This window comes from Podarcis erhardii (genome assembly GCF_964252035.2).
Source record: "Podarcis erhardii genome assembly, chromosome: 10".
NCBI classification, from domain to species: Eukaryota; Metazoa; Chordata; class Lepidosauria; order Squamata; family Lacertidae; genus Podarcis; species Podarcis erhardii.
The window spans coordinates 28,072,457-28,089,384 of record NC_138500.1 but is presented as its reverse complement, the minus strand read 5'-3'; the positions used below and the strand labels follow the sequence as shown (position 1 = coordinate 28,089,384).

The window sequence follows — 16,928 nt, the reverse complement described above, 5'->3', positions numbered from 1 at the left end:
TCCAGTACATCTCAGTGCTGCACAAACCATACATTCATAACAAATAGGGCAACTTTCCTAAACCAAAGTAGAAGGCTAGCAACGAGGCAAGTTCCTTGATTTGTCACTCATACACAGCCAGTACAGCAGAAGCACATTTTTATTCTTTTTTTTCTGTTCTATAATCATGCTTTATACAGGGCATACCTGCTGACTGTTTTGCAAGAAAACCTGGACATTGGTTAGATCCCATTCTATTATCTGTTAATTAGTTTGGAAGTAGACACTTGGAATTTGAGGGTTAGAAAGATAGAAAGAAGGAGGGAAGGAAGGAAGGAAGGAAGGAAGGAAGGAGAGAGAGAGAGAGAGAGAGAGAGAGAAAGAAAGAAAGAAAGAAAGAAAGAAAGAAAGAAAGAAAGAAAGAAAGATCAAAACAATTGGCTGGAGTTATTTTCTGAGATTTGGCAACTGTCAACTGCATAAGTGGTGTCCTGATGGCGCCCTAGAGACAAGAAGCTGGTTCACATAATAGAATTCCAGTAAATGTCCTTTGCTGCTTACTCTGAGTAATTGTCTCTAGTTCACTTAGTCTCACATTTATGTTGTGTTACAGAGTATTGTTGTCATCTTAAGATTTTGATGCTATGGCTCTGGTTTGTCAGGAAAGATACCACCACTACCCAGCTGTAAATACATTTCTGAAACTCCCTAAAAACTTATAAATGGGATTAAGTGTCCCAGAGGAGGTGAAACGCTGTATCTGAACATGGCTTAAGCTAGTTTACACTCAGTGTTTTTCTCCACAAAAGCAGTCTCAGCTTTCCCAAGTTATGCCCTGACAGCTCATAGGCAATTCCTGTGGTCACAATAGGTTGCCCCACCCACTACTGCTACATTCATAGGAATTGCTGCTGTCGTATGCAGATGGTGTGACCTCCAGTTCACACATTATATTTTTTTTCCACATGGGCACATAACTCTGGAATGGTCATGACTGTGCACATGGAAGAAAGAATGTATTATGTGCAGCTTTGACATTGCAAGGAATCTATGACTGTTATTTGAAAACAAAAAAGGAACTAGAAGATGGTGCTCAAGTATGCCAAAACCTTAAAGCACCAGTATCTGCAAAATTCTTATAGCATCATTGTCTTGAGGGTACAGTAAGACATGACAAGAGGAGAGAGGAGCAGGAATCATATTTTGGATCATGGTTGTGGTTTGTGTGCGTTTCTCTACAATGTCATGAATATCAGTGTGTGATCAACTCTGGAGCCATGTAGTTTATACTAGGCCTTAAGGGTTCACACTGCAAGAATAATCACAAGAAGTATGTGTGTGTAAAAGCATGGTCCTTGTGTTCATATCAGACAATTCTTCAACTTAAAAGCTTCTTTGCATATTGATAAAATAAACGATTGCATCATTTTCTTGTAAAGTGAAGAGGTGTAAAAAGTTAACATAGCAAAGTTATGCCTGTACCCAAAAGCCCCTATAATAGTTTCAGTATTCACTGAAACTTTGGTTTGGCTGAACTAGTGTTTGTATTGCTTTAAAAAGGTACTGAAACCACAGCTGTTTTGTGGGGGGTACTCAAAAATCCAGAGAGATGTTTCGTTATGCCTTTGGTTGCTGAGCTGTAGTTTATATTCCTGCTTTTTCAGTTGCCCTCCAGAAAGCAGAATAATTGAGCTTGGTGTATTTCTGCCACATTGCTCAGGATATCCCATGTGACTGATAGATGAGAACCCTACAACCCAAGTTTGTAGGGCTCCTTATGTATACATGGGATGGGAAAGCATAATTAAAGACAGCTTCCCACTTTGCTAAAGCAGCACCTGTCCTTTCTGCTCTCATTTATATGACCTCATGCTGAAGCAGATAGCCATACAATGTGAAGAGCCTTTCCTTTACTGTACATTTGCTCATTAAGCAGCCACTACCACATTGCTTCCCTCCCCTGCCTTGCTTCCTCTTTACGATAGAGGCTTTGTTTATGGCAGAAAGGAATCTGGCATCGCATGCTCACAGTTAAACTCAATTGGTTTTGAAGGTGATGACAATGCGGTCAATGTCCTTTACCTAATTGAAATTTGGAGGATTTGGCACAAATCACCTAGAAATTGAGATTAAATAATTTTAAGCATATGCTCATTACTGGCCAGCTGCAGAGAAATATAGAACAGCTGGTCATGATCTGTCCCTTTCACTGGTTGAAAAGAACACTCAATATTGCTTTTAAGGCTGTCCTGTGATGATTAGGGTTATTTGTGAGTAGCTGCAGAGAAGTGTAAAATAATACTTGAGGGTAGGAGGTGGGAAGAACAGGATAATCCTATGTGATCTAGTTAGCAGGCCTCTTCTGGGAGAGCTGTGGACATGCCATAATTGTAGGAGGGTGATTTTTGCAGGGTCCCCTATGCGTGCTCTAAGGAATTTCAGATAACTTCAGAGTAGTTCAAAAGTCCAGAAAGTCCTGCTGCATGAAGAATCTTGCACCAGGATTTTACACGTCTGTTTCACAGACACACATCTAAAACATTCCTATGGTCTGGAGAAATAAGTTCATTACATTTTCCCCCCCTTGTTGCATTATGACCTGCTAAATTTCAAGCAAGCACCATCAACACAAACAGCTACTTGTACATGCTCCTTCCTTTTCATTGAGGAGCATGTTAGAGATTCATTTAATCCCAGCTCTTTCAACACACCCATAGTAAGGATTTGCAGTCTTTTGCATCAACACTGATGCAGTCATTCACACGTACACACCTGTCATTTTGTATTAACAATTTCACCTCTGCATAAGTGCATGCTTACCAGAAAATACACATCAACCTTTTAAACTTCATTTTTCCAATGAATTATTTTTCCTTTCCCCTCCATTTGTTGTGCAGTCAGCTGAAGAAATGTTAAGATCTCGCTCTAAATCTCTCAGTGGAGTCTCTGTTCCCTTCTCTGATATAACAGATGGGTTATTGCTTGTTATAATTATTAACATTTGTGGTGTGGGTTGGGGTTAGGGTGGGGATTTATTTATTTTGGGGTGTATATGGGACTTGTTTAAGGTATGCAATGTTAACTCCAGTGGTGACTGACTGTTTCCGTAATAGCAGGTCTTTGTGGCTGCACGCTCTAGTTATTGAGGCTGTGTACTTCACCAAGCTTGTGGTAGAGTCTAGGGCAAACTGCTGTCCCAAGAGAATGCTGGGATAGATAGAACTAGCCAATATCAGTCTGAACGTGGTGATTTTGCTGGTTGTTTTTAGTTCCAAATGTCGGCATGCTTAGTTTTCATTTTCTTTCTCAAATTTGATTAATAAATGTTACACCATTCCCTTTTCACACCCTGATTCCGCTCTGTTTTATTCCTTTACAAGAAATGCAAGTTAAAGAGACTGAAATGGGGAAAACCTTTCCTTCTTTTCAAACTGCATCTTGTCCTCATGTTCACAATCCTGCCGAACACAACTGATTATCTGAAATGTCAGTAGAAAAATATCATGGGAAAGGAGCACGCTGGGCACATTTTGAGGCAAGCTGCTCAGCCGTCACTGTTGCCAAAGACGGAAATGGCTAAATCTGAGCATGCCTGAATATCAGATGCATTGGTAGCTCTGCAGCCTGATTTTTGAAAAAGGAAAGAAAAGGGATGATTGCTGCGAATGTGTATCAAAGCTTACTTTGATCTGCAGTTCACTGTAAGATTCTCTCTTAGCTACTAGTGAGCAGCACAATGGGATTAACAAAGAATTAAAACAGAGCTACTGTGGGAGGCTTAGTGTCATGTCATTTCCCTATTTAGGGAGATGCAATAGAGCAATTCTCCACTCTGCTGTAGCAGAGGACTATTTTGGTGCCTATTTTTGGAATTATCTTAATGCACCATAGATAGGTAAAGCAACTTGCATGCGAATCAGGGAGAAGGACCCCCCTTCCCTCCAATAGAGCTTTGAAGATTAGTCATTTCCAAAGGGTTTGTACACTGCAGAAGTGGAACAACTGAAAAAATTGCAATATTTACTATGAGCTTCTCCACCTGTAATAGCTAGATGGGGAGGAGATACTATTGTGTTCATACTGAATTTGCATGCATAATGAATCTGTTCCATACTTCTAACACATCTGCATTCTTTGGTTTTAGACTGCCCTCTTCCTTGCATCTCCCCCCTTCGAAATACAGTAACTCCAATAAAAGACAGAAGTATAAAATGAAAATTACAATTGTCCCTGCACAGCTATGGATACTATGCAATAGATGGGACAAAACGTGCACCTGGCTTTTGCAGCCTTGCGGTTCACTTCATTAGGTAGTAGTTGCCATTTTGATCCCAGAGAACATAAAGTACAGGTGAGGTGAAATGGCATATTTTTATTGAATGAACCCTAGGTTGGTTGCAGGAATGTTAGTATTCTTTTTAGTTTTTCCGAAATCTTTTGAGTTACTGGAATTATTGGGTTATTGGCATAATGCAAGCTTGAGAACCTGCACGATATCTTCTTTATTTACACAGAGGATGTTTAACTCAGTGACAGTAGTTTCAAGCTTCATGATTTGCTGTTATAATTTCTGTTCTGTGTAGGTCATTTCAGTGAATGTTGAGATGGAACTTTTAGAAAAGAAGAAGGTCTCTCCATTCCATGGGATATCATATTCAAGCTGATTTTACATCATTTGTCTTAATTATATCATTGGTCCAGTAAAATTGCAATAAGTAGATCAATTTTATCAATATGATAAAAAGATGCAATAAGAAGTTTCCTCCCCATGATTGCAATGGGGACCTAGAACAAGCTAGTGTTTTTAAAAGTTAAATTATATTCCAAGAACAATTAAAATAAAATAAAAGGGGACGCGGGTGGCGCTGTGGGTAAAATCTCAGCGCCTAGGACTTGCCGATCGCATGGTCGGCGGTTCGAATCCCCGCGGCGGGGTGCGCTCCCATCGTTTGGTCCCAGCGCCTGCCAACCTAGCAGTTTGAAAGCACCCCCGGGTGCAAGTAGATAAATAGGGACCGCTTACCAGCGGGAAGGTAAACGGCGTTTCCGTGTGCTGCGCTGGCTCGCCAGATGCAGCTTGTCACGCTGGCTACGTGACCCGGAAGTGTCTGCGGACAGCGCTGGCTCCCGGCCTCTAGAGTGAGATGAGCGCACAACCCTAGACTGGCCCGTACGGGCAGGGGTACCTTTACCTTTACCTTTTTAAAAGGTCCAGCAACAAAGCACAAATGTTCCATAAAATCATACTGTACAGCTGAGCCACGCATTAAAAGAAAACTTGATTAATGTCTCTTCATAATGTCTTACTCTTAAGCAATATTTACTAATATTAGTAACACTAACAACATGTGGCTGTACAACATGAAGACTTGAACTGAGTCCCTCTTTAAAGACTTCCGGTTAAGGCAGGCAGGCAGCTTTGTGCAAGGGAGAAGTTGGGGGTATGGGCAGGTAGTTGCATGAATGAGAGAAAATGGGGTTATGAGGGGAGCTTAAATGTGACTAGCAGCAGATACACAGAAGAGATGGGATAGTGGTAGTCCAGGAAATGGTTTATAGAAGGTATAAAGGATTTGTGGAGGGTTTAATGGACGGGTGAGGAAAGCATGCTGTTTTTCGCTGATGAAGACTGTGTATTACAGATATGGTAGTTCATAAAGGATAAGTGGAGGGTCTTACAAGCTAAGACTCAGTCATAGTCTTTGTCCTAAGCAAGAAAGTGCTGCTGCAGAGACTTAAGTGGGAAGACTTTGGCATAGCAAGAAGAGGCTGGGGAAAAAACAGAGAGAGAGAGGGGTATTCTGAATTGACTGAAGAAATGGGGGAGAATGAGATGGCAGGAAGGAAGTCCATCGATATGAATGGCACTTTAGTTCTTTGGAGACACATAGGATTTGATCTTAACAGTCTGCTTTTGAGATTTCATTTCAACATGCATTTTCATGTATAGAATTTGCCTCTCAAATGTTGACTTTACCTAGTACATGTGCCTGTAATGATGAATTTCAGGCCTCCATCCAATTTAAGCAAACCTACTTGGGGACAATTCTTTTCCTGTGTGTGTGGCCATGCAGCTTTCATTATACATTTGCTGCCCTTAGGGATGACTCTGTTGGTTGCTTGTCTCTTGTGTTATCTACCCTTTTGGTTCTGGCTAGCCCAGAAGATCAGGGCTGTGAAACTGGTTCATGTGCATCTTGATGCCTCTTTTGAGGATCTGGGCTTGAAACTTTCCCTTTTCCTCAACTAACAACAATAAAGTAGGAGAATCTCTTGAGTTATTCTGCATTATTCTGGTTAAAATGATAACCGTTTGTGACACTTGCTCCCTCCCAAGGAACTCTCTTTACCATGGTTATGTCATGGGGTGGGATGACAGCATCTCTCTTTTTGTTTTTCTTGCTGATTCATCCTCCTGCAGAGACTACCATAGCAGAGTCTCTTCCATCCGAATCGTCTGACAGAGACATGTGTGATGCGGAATTTCCCCTCCGCCACTTGGGGGAAGGGGGAAATGACAAAATATGCAAGGGGGTTGGGCAGCCTCTCATGATTTAATGTGACATCGGAGTCGATGCAGTTTGAAACACCTCCTCTCTATGTGTTGTATGTATGACTCCACTTTGTTTGAGGGGACAGGTATCTATAAAGTCAGTTCTCTTCTTTCCTGCAGGGCGGATATGCAGCCTACAGATATGCACAGCCTGCTACCGCAACGGCAGCCACTGCTGCTGCAGCCGCTGCAGCGGCTTACAGCGATGGGTATGTAAGGAGGGGGTGGTTCCGGTGTATCTGGGGATCAAAGGGTATTGTTCCATCCCAGCCCTCCATTGCCCCATGCTTCCCAATACACCCTGAATGCAAACTTTAAAAGCACCACTTCGAGCTGGGCAGCGTAGCTAGCAGCTGTTACATGGCGAGCGCGTTCTAAGCATATAGTTCTGCATCATCACTTCCCTCCTCTTCCAAAAGAGACAGCCAGGCTTTGTGTCAGGAGCAAAGCAGCCAACTCTGCTCCTAGTCCTTTGACAAGGCACTGGCCTTTGCGATTGTCACATGTTGGGTGCCAGAAAGGACAGTGGCAATTCGTGCAAGGGTGCATTAGTTTATATTGCTTGCGTTGTGGATGCCACACAAGTTGTACTAACGAAGAAGAACAATAAGCAGGCCCAGCTTTAGCCCCACTGGTGACCAGCCTTGCTGCCCTCATCCTGTGTCCTGGACCAGATGTGGGATGGAATGGGAAACTCTGCAGGTACTGAGAGAGAGGTCTCAGGGGTGGGTTCTCACGTGGTTTTGTGAATAGCTGTCTGTGACTAAATAAATGACTTGTCACTAGATTGTGCCCAGATAGTCACTGGGCAGCAACCCAGTGAAGTTGCAGCAACCCAACTCTATCCTCCTTTGAATCCTGATCTGCAGTAGAAATTATCAGCTTTTCAGTCCCCATGACGGATAGTGCTTGGTGCATGGTGCTTGGTTCTTTTCTTCAAAGACCAGCAGAAATGCAAACCTATTGTGATATTGCTCTGTGTTGATTGCAAGAGGCCACTGTAAAAACATGGTGGTGTGGCTCAACCCTCCTATTCATCACTTTCCTTATTAGCTACCAGACTCAAAATGTCAACTTATTAAATTATTACTCGGTTTGTCATTTGGAACAGGCCATTTACACATCTCCACCCTTGCCCCCTGCAAGTCCTGCATGAAGCAGCATGGGGGGGGGGGGAGGAACGGAGAAGAATGGCAACCATTTTGTGGCTTCACTAGCCATCAGCTAGTTTTAAATGGATAGGAGAATATTCTTTTGCGTGCCTCCATTTCTCTGCTGGTGGCATGGCTGCAAGTTGTCAAGTGGTTAAAGATCCTTGGATCATAAGCACCATGTGCTATGACAGAGCAATTTTTCATAATTAAGAGTGGCTTACAAAGTAACAAAGCATTTGCATTGGAAGTACAATTTGTGTAACTTTCGCTCTTATTCTGTACCTTTTACTTCAAGCTCCCATCGCACAACCCTGTTTGGCATTTCTGCAGCATGTGCCTGAATGCCACCTCTTTTGCATTAGTGTGTGCTCTGGATTTTGGGAACCCACTTAAGGTGGGTGTCTTAAGGTGCCCAGCATGGTGTCTGCCTCATTCATTGCAAGACTCACACTTGCCTGTCTGTCTGCCTACCTACCTACCTGAATGATCAGTTATAGCCATTTTATGGGTTGCAGGATTAAGGATTTCTTGAAATCTAAAATCATGACCCTCTCATGTTGGAACAAAAGGCAACTTTTCATAGTAGGTATCAAAACACATGCTTGCTGTGGGAAGCAGTCCAGAATGACTTTTTTTAAGGATGAAGTTTTAATTTAATTTTACTATTTGGGTGCTCGTTATTTCTGAGTATTTAGAGTTAGCGGCCCCGTGTATCAACTCAAGAATTCCTTCTTGAAATAAGTTGCCTCTTCGGATATGGAGAGCTGAGAAAAGGGACCATACAGCTTCCTTTTTCTCTGATGAAGCAGGTGTCTTGTAAGTCCATGAAGTGACTTTCCCCCCTTCCCCTTCTCTTTCTTCAGTTATGGCAGGGTGTACACAGCAGACCCTTACCACGCCCTTGCCCCTGCCGCTAGCTATGGAGTTGGCGCTGTGGTGAGTATGCCTTTTCTCTCACATTCACAGTTTTTTTATTTTTTATTTTACCAAAAGACCTTGGCCTGCAATAGTGTCTCTAGATAATGTCATGGGTTGTAAGTGAAGCATCAGAAGTACCGTGTTTTAAACTGGACATTGGTTTATTGAGTTGTGTTTGCCAGAGGGGCTGTAAATTATTCCTAATGGTTTGTTTGGAAGCTGAGCTATAACAGCCCCTGGCTTCCTTTATTTCTACTTTCAAGCATTCCCAGGTTTTTCTACAAGTAGTCTGTCTGCTCATGATCTTCCATTCCTTGAGAGCAACTTTCGGTTTAGTTTTTAAGTCGTGTAGACTCAGCTCTGTATGCTGGCTCCCAGAGATCCATGCTGTGACGCTCAGAGGAACTGGCTTAGCAACCAGAAGGGCACAGACCAATAATAAAGAGGAACTAGGAGGCTAGAAGGGCAGGGTCTAGCGTTGTCACAGATTGTCTGCTCTTGATCTAAGAAGTGTAAATGGGGCTTAATATTCATAGACACATGCTGGAGACTGCCACCTAACCACCATCTTTCCCCTGCCCCTGTCTGTTATCTTCTGCAGGCAAGTTTATACCGAGGTGGCTACAGCCGATTCGCCCCTTACTGAAGTGACATGAGCCCCCTGCAAGTGGGACAGCCCCCCCAGTTCATGAGGCCTGGCTATTGCAATATTTACTAGTAGAGGAACTCTATAGCAAGAAGAGGAGGAAAACAAAAGAAAAAAAAAACGAGAAATACTTTTTTATACCTCACTATGTTCTTTGAATATGTATTTTTCCTTTAAATTTCTGCCTTTAATTCTTTTGTTCCAAAGATTGTGCATTTTTGGGGTTTTTTTGGTTTTGTTTTTTTAAAAACTGTGGTAAACATAATGCATTTCCATGTGTGTATATGCGTAGCTTATCCTACCAATCATAAAAAGAAATGAATATTGCTAAGGAGCACCATTAGGAACCAGTATCATGGAACTAAATCAGGAACATGCAGATGTTTTCTTTTACCTGGGTCTGGTGCCTGAGGCCTGCGATACACAAGGAATAGCCCCCTCTGCCTGCAAAGGGCAGTGCTGATTGGCTGCAGCTGGAACCTACATGCTGTTTGGAAACGCAAAATGTTCCCATTTTATCATCACCTGACAAACATGGGCTCAGGACAGTTCTAGAAGTGTCAAGATATTAGAGTTTTCAAGACAAGACTCCTCAAAACTGCCCAAAGACTTCGTCTGTTAATGGTTTTAGGGGGACAAGACTTGAAATACACTTATGATCTTACTGCTTCTATACATAAGGCCCCCCTTTAGTGATTAACGTCCACTACCAAGACTGTCCTTAGTTTCTTTCACTTGCTATGGTCTTCCTCTCTTCCTGTCCTCCCCCTCTTTTCTTTTCTGGAGGAGCAGCAGATGTGGGACAACGACTGCAGAACTTGAAGCCATGGTGGAGAGTTACATCTTCAATAACAAGGAATCTGATGGCCATGTCGTGCACACCCTGAAGTTATAGAAGAACGATTTGGGGGGGAGGGGAGCTTGCACCAGTGCTACTCTGAGCTAATCAGTCACCCAGTTTCCACGATCCTTCTTCTTTTCACCCTAAGATACTTAACTTTGCTGCAAGTATGCCACCAAAAAATTGCATGAAGAGAAGAATTGTGGCCTGGATTATGAACCTAGAAAAGCAGCAGAGGCAGTGGGAACGATATTTTGTGTTGCAAAACTATACTTAAAGTAATCCTTGTATAGCTTCAGCATCTGGGGACAAGCAGAAATATATTTCAAAACATGATTTATAAATGGAAGAAACTTCTGACTTATTATGTAACACAGAGCCTTTAGTGGGTCATCTTCTGCCTCTCTGGAAAGAAATCTGTGTCCATACTGCTCAGCTTGGATGTGAAGTGCAGGTTGTGAGGTCTTCAAAAAGACTCTGAGCCCAGGGATCCCCCTCCTTTACATTTTTTTTTTTTTAAATATCATGGAATGTCCTTTTTATTATGCAGTGGGTTATCTTGTAAATTGCTATAGAAGCATGAGTGTGATGACAAGCAAGCCTCTGCTCCCAAGTATCTGCCGCCAACATTTGGAAATTAAAAGGGGCAGATGAGGTCCTGCTTTGCCATCTAAGCTTTCTTGATTCTCTCAGCACCTCTTGCAGACTCTCTGCAGTTTTGTCCTGAAAACACCCTACATGTTAGAGAAGCACAATTCCCTTTGGCTCCTTGGCCTGCCTACATTGGTACTGGGTGACCTTTTGCCCCCGAAAGGGCAGCTAGGGGTGGACTTGTAGCTGAAGCCTTCTCAACTTCTGCCATCATCTGCTCACCACCAATGATGCCAGCTTAGGAACGGAGACACCTTGTTGCCGCTATTGAGGAGGTTCGCTGACCCAGCCTACACATAACTTGCATCTTCTGCTCCCACTCCTGTAGTGCCCTCTTAGCGCTTGCCAGAGAGCACCAAGGATGCTGAACAGGGTTCCTGAAGCAAGAAGGACAGAGGAGATCTGAATTAAGCTAGAGACTCTTAACCATATTGATTCTCCGGAACAAGGTGACACCAAACTGCCAGCCTATTGGCCACTTTTTGTTTTTGTTTTGTTTTTGTTGTCTTGCTTTTCAAGCCAAAGTTTGGTTTGTTGCTGTTTATGACAATTTCTGTTGGTTTTTGTATATAAATATTTTAGTTAGGTTGAAAATATGGAATAGGGGAGTGGGGTGTCAGGGCTAACATGAAATCAAGGAAAATTAAGAGGAAGGTCAAGTTTTACTACTTGCATAAATTTTCTAGTGTCATATTCTCCGGAAGTCTGTTTCCATCACAAAGTGGATGGGGGGGGGGAGTCGGGGGGGGGGTTAGGATCGGGCTCCTGCTAGGAGAATGAGACACAGCAAATACCTCTGAACTGCATTACCAGCCACATATGAGGGGAGCCTTCTGTTAGCATTATGGAGAAAAGATGTAGTTTGCATATAGCTCTCTTGCATTTGAAATATCAGATGGTTTGGATGCAAATGGATTTTCCAGGCTATGTAATTCTTCCATTAAGGAAACTGAGCACCACTGAGTGCTGGTCATGAAAGGCCAAGTGGACCTACTAGCACATCCCATTATAAATAATTCCTGGTTTGAGCATCGGTCACCTTGGCCTTTATCTGAGCTGCCGTGCATGCCCTGAAATCTGATTTTGATCAAGGCACTTCCCTGTTAAACGAAAGAACAAGGCTTCCCCTCTTCTGTGCTCGTCAGTGATGTCACTTTGACAATACATTCCCATCTACAGGTATCTCCGAAGCCTCAGAATATCTTAACGAACTGGTCTTGTTATATTGCAGCTTTTTAGTAAGCTATTATACGGTTATCCTTCCTAGAGTGGCTGCAACACCTTTATAGATGTGGGTACAAAGTTAAAGCTTTGCAGGTCTTCCTAAGAGCAACCCTCAATACTAGAATACATGTGGAGGAACACTTCAGATTTCAAGGGTAGAAACCAAATTTAGCCGAAGTATCCTTTGCTGTGTCCCACTCCTAAAGAGGGAGTTGGAAGGGAATCTGGGAGATATAATGCTGCTTGTCCAGTGCTCCAGCATGCCAGCATCTGAGAGATCCTTAGCTCTTTTGGGGTTGGTGGGAAAGGAGACTAAAAGAGGGTGTTGCCGGTTTGCACTGGTTTTAAAATAGGAAAGCGAAAACCCTAACGAACAAGGTGAAGAACCAGTCTAAAGGGTTTTTGTGTGTGTGTTTGTTTTTATTTGTCATGCTCTTGGGAATGTCAAACATGTTTGTAGTATACACCAGTGTGACTTGATTCTTTATTGCATAAAACACTATTTTGATGATGATATTGTCTGAACAGCCCACCCTTCTCTGCCCCACTCCCTGCCTCCCTTTCCTATTTTGAAATTGCTTTTTATTCTGTAATGAAAAGAAATGAAACCTCCAGTTAATGAGGCAAGCTGATTTCTGGCTGTCGAGTAAAACTGGTCTTTTCCGTGTATTTTGCGGGTGTTCTTCTCCTTCACCCTCCCTTGGTCAGTTTAATCCCAAGACACACAGTGCATCGCCCCCGATTCTCCCCTGTGAAGCAAACTGCAGTAAGATGTCAGTTTTCAGAGCTGTCTGCCATAACTAACGGTGAGGAAAGAACACACTGGGAATAATGTAATCCTCTGCAGTAACTTTGTCGAGTTGACATTTCCAGGCTGTGGCCAGGTACATATTAGGAGGACTTCCAGATAAATTGAATCTAAACACTGCCAGTTGAGGAGGACTGGAAACTGAATAAAACAACAACTGCTCCTCAGCAGTTGCCATCTTTTCTGCCAAGGTTCCCCCCCCCTTCCCCAAAGCCGTCCACTGGAGTATTCATTTGGCTGGTAGTCTTCATCATGCCACTTAGCTAATAATGTTTTCCCTCCCCCCCTCATTTTTGTTTTTTAAGGAATGATTGGAAGCTTCTTGCTTGGTTTTCTCTCTTTCAGTGACGGAAGGTTGGAGTCCAGTTCTTGCTGCTTTAATAAGCAACTTGTCAAGGAATCTAGTTATATATTCAAAATAGTCATGCATTGCAGTTTGGGCAGCTCACCCTGCCTACAGTCTAAAAGAGATAAAAGTAATCCTGGAGATATAATTTCGGGTTAGTTTTTTTTATATATAAAAAAAATAATGTGTAAATAGCTGGGGCAAAACCCTGGCCCAGTGGCAAATGTCAGGCAGGACTGTAGGGCGGTACCAAGACAATTTAGAGTTTACTAACTGCCCGAGTTGATTTAATACTTGGGAGTTTTTCAGTGCAAGGCCTGAAATGCCCCAAACTGATTTGCCCATTCTTGCAGTGTCTCCTGCACCTCTCCCTTGCCAGATCACCTTGGGACATAGGATGCATTGTAGTTAGACGCTCTCCCCTCCTCTGGATCAATTCCCAGGGTGCCCAAGCTGCTTGTCCAGGGTCTCATTTCCCTGTTGACACTGGAGAAGTAGAAGTCTCTAACATCCCTACTCCTGCCCCCTGGTTAAGTATCATATTGTACAGTAGCTTTCAAACCATACAGTATTCATTGGGTTACTCTTATTATTATCAAGTAGCTGGAATTGTGAAGGTCGGAGTAGTTAGATCTTTAGCTTTTATTCCTTTTTTTGTATTACTATCCATGTGTATAAATTATTGATCATGTTGCTGGCTTTTATAAACTCTAAGCAAGGGAGGAGCCCTTCTTCACCCTTTGCAAATGGTAATGAAGCACTGTTTTTAAATAAAAGAGAGAAACACCACTCCTGGACTAAAGTGTTTTTATTCAGTAGATTTCATATATGAGTCCCCGCTTCCTGTTTCCATTTACGACAGTGATGGGGATCCTGCGCCAATGGTCAGAGAGGATGGGAGTTGTAATCCAGCAACATCTGGAGGGATTTTTCTGCTTTGATCTAAAGAGCAAATCCGATCCCATTAAGGAATGAATTGTGAAGCTCCAAGAAACCAGACCTGGACAAAATGGACAAGCATACAGTACATAGAGGTTTTGACAGAATGCCAGACTATACAATCAAAATAAATCAGAGATGTTTCTGTGATGATTCAGCTTGCTAATTTTTGATGCTCTGAAACATCTGGCATTTCCAGTTTGGAAGGAAAATAGAAAATATGAGAGGGAAGAGGTGCAGGGATAGAGGAAACATGTTTGTTAGCCGTTCGAGATATTTGGTGGTTTGTTCCCTAGTATCACTGTAAACCATATCCTGGTCTTTCCTTGTTTCTGAACCTTTAGACAACAGCGCCATCAGCAGTTCAAGGTTGAAGCTTCAGTATCATTAAGGATACTCCCAGGATTTGAACAAAGCTCTAGTCTCCTTGGTGAAATCAAGGTGAAATGAGCTACTGTTGCTGTCCCTACCACCCAACATTGTGTGCCTCCCTGTTCACTGAGCCTGGATGTCTGAAATCGGGAAGGCTGCTCACATGGGCTTCCATTCAGTTTGAAATTCTTGGGCAATCAAGGCCTCATGTGGACGCCTATGCACGTAGAGCACTATATGCATGGGCTTCCCGTCTTCAGGCGCCCGAGCTCAACATGAGGAAGTTGGGTGAGAGCAGCAGTGCAACACCATTAAATCTGCACACACGACACATGAAAAGGCTTCTTGCCTGACTCTTGTTAAGTGCTTTGCCAAGTTATCAGAACCTTGATGAACTAAATTCCTCATCTGGCACTGGTCATTGGCATCTCTTGAATCCTATTTCCTGTGTTTCTGGGCAGAATTAGACAACTGCCATTAACTTGACTCTTCAAGCTATCCTTTTATTATGGCATTACACCATTGGATCAGAGATGCTGAGTTGGTTTTCAGGGGCCTTTTCAAATCCCATTGCTGCAGTAGATTGACTGCATATGGTGGGGCAGTTGCAACTATGTGAAGAACAAATAGTGAAGAGTCTAGGCTTCAAATGGTAAAGCATAGGCAAAGCACTGGATTCAGAAGGACCCAGGATCAGTTCCCAGCACCTGCTGTTCAATAGTCTCAGGTAGCAGGATGGAGAAAAGCCTTTGTCTGAGACCTTTGAAAGCCATTTGCATTACTGGACCAGAAAGACCCATGTTCTCCCTCTATGTGGCAACTACATACAATCATGTCTGACCCCACATCACAATTGAACTATGGGGTCACGGGAATCTGGAAATGCTTGTCTCATTGCATGCGAGGATGATACAAATAGCTGGTTATTCACATTTGCTAAGATTGCCCTTTGTTGAGTTGATAAACAGCCTCTGTGTCTCAAAACAGTTAAGTGAATCCAACTCAGCACTTAGCAATGACTACACAGGGTATGGAGATAAGCAATTCCAAGGAGATTTATGTCCTGGAAAAGCTTGGGAGTCAATCCCCGTGCTCTCATGCATTTAACCTCTTGCAAACAATTGCTGAAGGTTAATGCGTTTACATTTTGCAAGGTGGTCTGAGATGAGCAGGTAGAAGGTACTTTCAGCTATAAAGTATTAGTCTCTAAAACATTAGCATTTTGCAAGTAGATAAGCCTAATAACTAGAAAGCAAGAGCAAATTACACTCCTGGAAACTGCTTTTAAAGCAGGATTATTTTTGCAATTACCGGAGATATTGCTAGCCCATCCTTTACAATGTGCACTGGGCTTGGTAGCAGTGCCACATGGTGGCTGATTAGATGTAAATAGAATATCCTCCTTTAGTTAATAGTTTGGGGTCAGTGACAAACTTGGGATGGAAGAATGGACTTGTTGGATCAGTCACTTTGAGAAAGAGCATAATACAGATGTAGCAACAACAAAAAAGAGGATTTTTTTAAAAGAAACCTAAAGCACCATAATTTGAAACACAAGATTATGGATTAGATTGCATGATAGAGCCTTGATCCAGCAAGGGAGGCTCCTCCACACAAGCTCAGACTACATGGTACCGATTCAGATCTGAAATTCATGGTAGCCATCATGCATTTTTGAGCCATATGCCTTTTGATGGAGAGGTGCACTACCTTCTGCAGCTGCAAATCTTTATGTACATTGATTGCATGTGAGCAGAGCTGATGGCATAAGCCAGTTGAATGTCTGGCTGCTTTCACACTATTTGTCTTTTCTGTTGTTGAATTTGTGAATTCGATTGGTGTACATAATGCAAATTATGGTGCATTTTAAATTTCAAATAAGGTACTAGAAATGTGATGTAATTAAAAATTGTCTGCTGGGATTATCATTTGAAAACCATGTGTGTGTGTGTTTCTAAGAACACAGAAATACAATTAGCATTTGATCCCATTGGCTGTTCCCAAATATTCCTTGGGAAATGTAGCTTCCATCTCTGCACTGGGATTTCTACAAGTCAGTTGTAGCCTACTCCATGGTGTACTGAATCATAGAATTGTAGAGTGGGAAGGGACCATGAGGGTCAGCACTTTGCCTCTTATTGCCAGTCCAACATTAACCATAAATTACAAAAATCCTTGCTCTTTTACTATAGTGCCTTGTTTTTATCTGTAAGCAGTCTTAAGTCTTGCCAGGGAAAATGGTGCGGTATAAATAACTACTACTACTACTACTAATAATAATAATTTGGAGACTTTTTCTGTGCTATGTGGCTGTATAAACACAGTGGAGTGCAAACACCAAGAGAAATGCTTTATTCCTAAACCTAGTATTAAATGTTATTTTTGTTTTCCCCAAATTGATAGAGAAACCAGCTTTTCTTCCTCTGAAGTAGCACTGCCAGTTCTCAATATGTGCTATACCAGAAGGCAGAACTTTCATCTGGGAGGCTGTGATAGT

General features: G+C 42.4%; 1 protein-coding gene across 22 annotated transcripts in view; it reads left to right on the top strand.

Annotated features, from left to right (window-relative positions):
* RBFOX2 (RNA binding fox-1 homolog 2) overlaps positions 1–13,909 on the top strand; it is a gene marked incomplete at its 5' end in the record, with an annotated part of 173,195 nt that extends 159,286 nt beyond the window's left edge. For 18 of the 22 annotated variants that reach the window (XM_081879507.1, XM_081879493.1, XM_081879492.1 and 15 more), the window contains 3 exons: positions 6,653–6,741; positions 8,550–8,622; positions 9,206–13,909. In XM_081879507.1, the coding sequence (XP_081735633.1) occupies positions 6,653–6,741; positions 8,550–8,622; positions 9,206–9,250 (207 nt within the window). In that variant the 3' untranslated portion in view covers positions 9,251–13,909. Of the gene's footprint in view, positions 1–6,652; positions 6,742–8,549; positions 8,623–9,205 lie in introns of those variants that run through there. The other 4 variants (XR_014160933.1, XR_014160934.1, XR_014160931.1 and 1 more) reach the window with 3 other exon arrangements.
* Positions 13,910–16,928: the final 3,019 nt, after the last annotated feature.